This window comes from Pundamilia nyererei, unplaced genomic scaffold (assembly GCF_000239375.1).
Source record: "Pundamilia nyererei isolate P.nyererei 1_Seehausen unplaced genomic scaffold, PunNye1.0 scaffold00048, whole genome shotgun sequence".
Taxonomy (NCBI): Eukaryota; Metazoa; Chordata; class Actinopteri; order Cichliformes; family Cichlidae; genus Pundamilia; species Pundamilia nyererei.
Window position 1 is genome coordinate 1,342,104 of NW_005187449.1, and position 7,207 is coordinate 1,349,310.

Consider the following 7,207-nt stretch of genomic DNA (forward strand, 5'->3'; position numbering starts at 1 on the left):
TGCTTTGTGAGTCCTGCTCCTGTCCGCCACACAGCCAGTCTTAAAACAAAGCGGCGGTGTTCTTCATCGTCAGTGTTAGGTTACATAGCAGACATCAATTTGAATTAAAACTGATGATGCTGATTAGAGCCACTCACTGTTTTCCCATTTTATACCAGCTCTACACTGCCCGGGGTTGGGAAATCATGATGGTTTGTTAAACATCTGCTTTTATCTTGTCGAATTCACTTGACTAAATCCACAAAAGCCAGAAGCAGCTCAGCACAGCAAAGCCTGTACACAAAGTCTACTGAAGGTCACTGTAGAAATGCTTTGCTACTTATTTCTGTGTTTGTTTGTTTTTTGTTTTGTTTTTTTTATCCACCACTACACCCGATCTTAGGTTTCCCACACATGTCGAACCTGTTGTGGAGACAAAGTCATCTACAATGTAGGCAACAGCAAATATAGCTCTTTAATTCCCTTTTTTCTTTCTTTGTGTTCTGGATACCAGATGTTCAAACTGAAGAATTTAAATTTAGGATGAAATACAGTTTGTATTTTCTTGTACTGTGTTCATTTTACTATGGCATGAGGTCCAGTTAGCTGGGCAGCCATTACCTGAAACAAATATCCTCCAAAGAGCTGCTGTTTACTTTTCTATGTTGAGTTCAGAGCCTGAATTTTTTCACTTTTACTTGAAGTTGAATCAGCACTTACTCTGACCAGAGTTCAGGCAGTGGACTGGTGATGAGAGTGACATTTATTTACAGAAGTGGCAGTGACAGAACAGACGGTGAGGAATGACAAACAACTGGAGAAACCTAAACTGGGAAAACTAAATGACAAACCTGAGAGCATAAGAAACGGGGTGCGGGGCAGAGAGACACAGACAAACCGGCAACAGGCTGGAGAACACACAGGGCTTAAATACACACACCGGTAATAAGGGGATGAGAGACCCGAGGGCAACACACCTGGGAGAAATCGGAGCTGACGGGGACAAGTAAACTGAACACACTCACACGAGACGTGGACCTTCAGAATAAAACAGGAAACTCAGACACAGAGAACCAGACACGACACTGAACTAAACAGACATATTCACAAGCAGACAGTGGGACCAGGGCAGGCACAGAACAGAAACCTAACAAATGGCAAATCATAACAGAAAACATACTCAGAATAAACAAAAGTATAAAGAAACACAAAACACTGAGTCAGCAGACTCAGGACCATGACACTTGTAGTGATTGTGTATCGTTTTTCCTTCTCTTATTAGCAATGTGAGACATCCTTTAGCATGCTGTGCTGAGATTAATTTACAGAACACCGGCAGGAGGAGAGAGGAGGCACAAGTTAGAGAAACAGCAGAATAACTGTTTCTTACTTGGATGAAACAACAAGGACACGATTATGATTGGATACAACCAAGAATGATTAGCTATTCATAATAAAAACTTTGCCTTCAGTATATTTTCTTCTAATTACTATTCATCTTAGGAAGTTGAATCTCCTTTTGGGGGGTTTAAAAATACTTGCAGTCGCTGGTGCTAACCCTCAGCCTCCTAGTAGATTTATTTATGGTATAAACTTGAAAATCTCATTGACCCATGATGCATTGAGTATTTCTTCTTGAGTTACCCTTCTCACTCACTCCGGCTGTATCCCAATTCAGGGTCTGTAGCCTTAAAGTACGCAGCCTTAACGGTCCACAAGGGCCACTTACTCTAAGACCGGAAGTGCGAGGCTTGTGAAATGGGACAGTCTAGCCTCTGTCGCGCTGCTCAGGTTGCCTAGCAACCATGATACTAACAGCTGGAAACGTGTCATACGGCTTTGTTTGACAAAAATGAAGGAGAAAATATTTTGTTCATTTCTGTGTTTGTTTCTACACGAGCTTTGATCATTCTCTGTAAGATTAAGGTCAGCTATTGAACAGCGTATATTTTAAAGTAAAGGCTTTAAAACCAAGTTAGTACAAACGTCACTAATGTCACATAACTTTGCCGACATGTGGCCAACAGTAATGTTTTAATGTTCTTCGTTATTAAACATTTGCACACAAATAAGTGACATAATATTCAGTACTTACTTAAAGTTTACTCTTCAACCGCCCCTCATCTGCCGTTTTTTTTCGGCAAAATTATCCTCACATTCTGGGATATTTTGGGCCACGAAGTTTACACCGCCACGTCCTTAAAGTTCAGGGAAATGAAGGATGCATTTGAGGGCCGCATTTCGAGCAGCCTTTGAATTGGGACAGCCTTCGTCGCGTCGCTACGACGTAATCGGCCTTAAAATGCGGCCTTTAAGGCTGCAGACCCTGAATTGGGATACAGCCCCTGTGTGACCTCTCTACACTGAATCATACTTGTTATTAATCTCTGGCTCTCTTCCACTGCATGTCTTTTATGCTTTCTTCCTTCTCTCACCCCAACTGGAGGATTGGCCGCCCCTCCCTGAGCCTGGTTCTGCTGGAGGTTTCTTCCTGTTAAAAGGGAGTTTTTCCTTCCCACTGTCACCAAAGTGCTTGCTCGCAGGAAGTCACATGATTGTTGGATTTTTCTCTGTATGTATTATTGTAGGGTCTACCTTACAATATAAAGCACCTTGAGGCGACTGTTGTTGTGATTTCATGCTTTATAAATCAAATCAAATTGAAATGAATTGTCAGAAAAGTTGACCTCTGACCTTGTCAGAGTCACTGGGATTCAAACTCCATCTATCCATTATCTTCCACTTATCTTGGGCCAGGTCGCTTGGCAACAGCCTGAGAAGAGAAGCTCGGACTTCCCTCTCCCTAGCCACCTCCTCCAGCTTATCTAGGGTAACGCCTTGGCGTTCCCAGGCCAGCTGAGAAATATAATCTCTCCAGCATGTCCTAGGTCTGCCCTGGGGCAGGAGCACATCACCCAGGAGGCATCCTTGTCAATTCAACCAACTTAAATGGCTCTCTTTCGATGTGGAGGAGCAACACCTCCACTCTGAGCCACTCTCGGATGGCCAAACTCGAATGATCCACCCTTCAGAAAGAAAGCTAATTTCTGCCGTTCGCATCCGTGATACTTAAAATCCTCCACTTGGGGCAAGAACTCGTCCCTGACCTGGAGTGGGCACTCAGATTGAGGTGCTGATTCACATTCCCACCACTTCAGACTCGACTGCAAACCACTCGAGGGCGAGGTGAAAGCCACTACCTGAAGCCAAAAGAACAACATCATCGGTAAAAAGCAGAGACTAGATTCTGAGATCACCTAAATGGAAGCCTTCCACCAATTAACTATATACCTAGAATATACCTAGAAATTCTGTCCATAAATATTATGAACAGAATTAGTGACAAAGGGCAGCCCTAGCGGAGCTCCTGCAACGGTTGTGTAACGGTTGTGCACTACTCTGCCTGGTTTGCACTCAATGTCATTTACCCTTATATTGTATATTGTATAGCTTTCTTGTTATATGTAAAATTGTATTATATTATTTAATTTTATTTAATTTTTTTTTACTTTAAAATATTTTACTTGCATTTTTAATCACTCTTATATTTAAATGTTCATTTTCTATTTTATCTAGGGATTGAGAGTAACGAAGTTTCTATTCTCTGTATGTCCTGTACATGTGGCAGAATTGACAATAAAGTTGACTTTGACTTTGACTTTGAATGAAGGATAACACTATAACTGATGAAGTTTTCAGGTTTAATGGCAATAAACCCTCAATCTCACCGTAAGAGCTGGGGATGTATACACAAAAACAGTGTGTTAGTTAAAAATCCATACTGTTACAACTGTAAATCTTTACAACATAAAGTAACCTTCTACATAAAATCCATTATCTTCCACTTATCTTGGGCCAGGTCGCTGGGGCAGCAGCCTAAGAAGAGAAGCTCAGACTTCCCTCTCCCTAGGGAGGAGGTGTTCCTTATCTTCATCATAAGCATACCTTGTGCCTGTATTAAGGGGGCTGCTGATGACAAAATAAATCTCCATGGGCTCTGATACACCCTCTCAGTTGAAGTCAGCAGCACTCCACTATACGCAGTGCAGGTAGAGCACCACTTTTTCCTCATGAGTCACCTGACAGTTTGCCAGAATCTCTTCCAGGGAGTCAAAGAAGTCTTTTCCCCTGGCTTCTCTGAACTCCTCCCACACCCAAGTTTTTACTTCAGCCACTGCCTGAGCTGCGTTTCGCTTGTTCTGCCAACACCTATCGGTATAATATGAATTTCAAAATCTCACGTCACCTTGTTATCACTTTCACAAACTTGGGTGTCTGTGATGACATACCTCCTCAGCCTTTTACAGCCGAAAGGTAAATCCGTTAATGACTAGGTAAACTCAGCAGTTCATTAAGTCAAAAGAGGTTTGTACTTTCAGTAAGTTTATTTGAATTTACCTGCTGAATGATTGAAACTACAGTTGTGCTCCATTAGCAACCATAATAGTGGAAACGTTTTGCTTCTGACAGCAATCGATATCATGCCGGGTTTGAAATATCATTCAGTACTTTTATCTAATGCTGTTTTATTAGATTATTGCACAACTTTATTTTGCCCTTTCTCCTGCTGTTTTGATATTTTGTTGGAGCATTTTGCCTTTTGGGGTTTTTTTTCCTTATGTGCTACATTTTTCCTTGTCTGGTTAATGTTGTCTGGCTGCAGTAACAGGCCAGTTTCCCAGTTCATCTTTATTTCATTAGATATGCAGATTCTGCAAAAAAGACTAAAATCACCTTGTATCCACCACTACCACCTTTACCTCCTTTGTGCTGAACATTTGTAGGGGGTGGAGATCTGTCTAAATAAATAAATAAATCTGGGTAAATTCCCGGATGATTAAACATGCAACTATTTTGCTGGTAATACCTGAAACGAGTAAAGAAAATCAACAGTCCATATATGCAAGATAATTCATAATTTTATTGGTTATATTGGTTGGGTCTGATTATTGGGAGGGTCATAACCCCCTTAACCTCCCTGGAAATTACTCCCCTGGGACACACTGTAGCCAAATTTAACTATGCTGGGTGCCAATCATGCCAGCAAAGAACAGGAAAACTGAGGCTACAAGTCACACACTCCAAAATTGGACAACAGAAGATGGGAAAAAATTGCCTTATCTGAATCTTAATTTCGCCTGCAACATTCGGATGGTATGGTCAAAATTTGGTGTAAAGAGCATGGATCCATTGTGCTTTTCATTAGACTTAGACTTAGAGACTTAGAGTTTTTTATTGTCATTGTGCAGTTTCTTGCACAGTGAAATTGGGTAGCTGAACCACAAAGGTGCTAAAGTAAGAAGAGAAACCAATATACAACAAAGGCGGAAAATAAATAAATAATTAAATAAATAGAATAAAATAAAAAACAGTGTATATGTATACATATGTGAGTGGAACTATATACATTGTTTGGACCAAAATAATTGCACATGAGCTAAAAATATTGCACAGAACATGGAAAGACTGAGATATTGGACATAGATGATCAGCAGCAGTGTCAGGGTGGATGTGTTGGGGAAGTCTTTACACACTTTTAGTTTGCATTAAGAGTTCTGATAGCCCACGGGAAGAAGTTGTTCTTTAGTCTGTTGGTTTTGCACCTGATGGATCTGAGCCTTTTTCCAGAGGGCAGGGTGTTGAAGAGGTGGTGGTTAGGATGGAGGTGGTCCTTTATAATTGCCCTGGCTCTGGAGAGACATCTTGAGCTGGCAATTAAGTCCAGGGAGGGGAGTGGACAACCGATCACCTTCTCTGCAGTTCTGATGACCCTCTGTAGTCTCTTCTTGTCAGCTGTTGTGCAACCAGCGTACCACACAGGGATGGTGTGCACCAGCACACTCTCGATAGTGGCACGGTAGAAGGACACTAGGAGTTCAGTCTGCAGCCTGTTCCTTCTCAGAACCCTCAAGAAATGGAGGTGCTGCTGGGCTTTCTTTACTAGGGCTGATGTGTTTGTGGACCAGGATAGGTCCTCAGATATGTGGGTGCCGAGGAACTTAAAGGAGGACACCTTCTCCACATAGTCACCTTTTATGGATAGGGGAGGGGGATCAGTTCTTGTTTTTCGGAGGTCCCCAGATTTGTATGCAGAGTTACGTGCCTTTAACAGTGCCTGAACCTTGCTTGTCATCCAGGGTTTACGGTTGGGGTAGACCCGGACCCGCTTTTCCGTGGTGACAGTGTCCATGCAGTGTTTGATGTAACCCAGCACTGTGGTTGTGTGAGTCTGTAGGTCATCCTGTTCAAAGACACTCCACTCTGTGAGAGCAAAACAGTCCTGCAATTGAGCAAGAGCTTCCTCAGAAATGGTGTTAATGGTTCTGATGGTGGGCTTTGTCCTTTTCCTGAGTGGTGTGTATGCCGGGACAAGGAGTAGAGAGAGGTGGTCGGACATGCTCAGGTGGGGGAGGGGAACAGATCTGTAGGCTTGCTTAATATTTGAGTAAACATGATCCAAGGTGTTATTTCCTCTCGTAGGGCATTTCACATGTTGTACAAATTTAGGCAGCACAGTTCTTAAGCATGCTCTGTTGAAATCCCCTGCAATGATGTGTACTCCCTCTGGGTATGTCCGTTGCTGTTCGGAGATAATGTCGTGCAGGTATGCAAGGGCTGAGCTAGCATTAGTGTCTGGTGGTATGTAGACTGCTGTTATTAGCACTGCAGGCAGTTCTCTGGGCAAGTAGAAAGGTCTGCACATGACAGACATTGCCTCTATGTCCGGGGAGCAGACTGTGGTGATGACCTTAGTGTTTGACCCTCCCCAATCAGACCAGGAGCGACATGTTTAGCCGCATGTTCTCCTTAAATTGCTGGCTGTCTGAGTGGTGTCCCAGAAACGATGTGGGCTTCATAGATAATTGGCAAACCTGGTCTTGTTAGGAGAGACGGCATCCATCCCACTTTGGATTGAGCAGCTCTCATTTCTAGAAATATGGACAAATTCATTAAACCCCCCAAAATATGACTATCCAGAGTTGGGACCAGGAAGCAGAGTTGCAGTCTTACACGCCTCTCTGCAGCTGCTCTCCTCCTGCTACCCCCCCAAAAACCCATCTCCATAGAGACTGTGTCAGCTCCCAAAAACACAAACTAAAAACAATAATTGATTACACAGCGGTGGAGAGTAGACTTTATCAAAGTAGATGTCTTTCTGAAAGCGCTGTAACTAAGTTTAAGAATATAATCCACCCACTGTTATCATCTTCAATGCCCTGTACCAACA

At 42.6% G+C, this 7,207-nt stretch overlaps 1 protein-coding gene across 1 annotated transcript in view; it reads right to left on the bottom strand.

The window, feature by feature from the left end:
- Positions 1–4,013: 4,013 nt before the first annotated feature.
- The window catches only part of cd109 (CD109 molecule), a 127,806-nt gene continuing 124,612 nt past the window's right edge, over positions 4,014–7,207 (bottom strand). The window contains exons 26-27 of the mRNA XM_013910748.1: positions 5,583–6,240; positions 4,014–4,188 (exon numbers count right to left, since the gene is read on the bottom strand). Coding sequence (XP_013766202.1) covers positions 4,014–4,188; positions 5,583–6,240 — 833 coding nt within the window. The remainder of the gene's footprint in view (positions 4,189–5,582; positions 6,241–7,207) is intronic.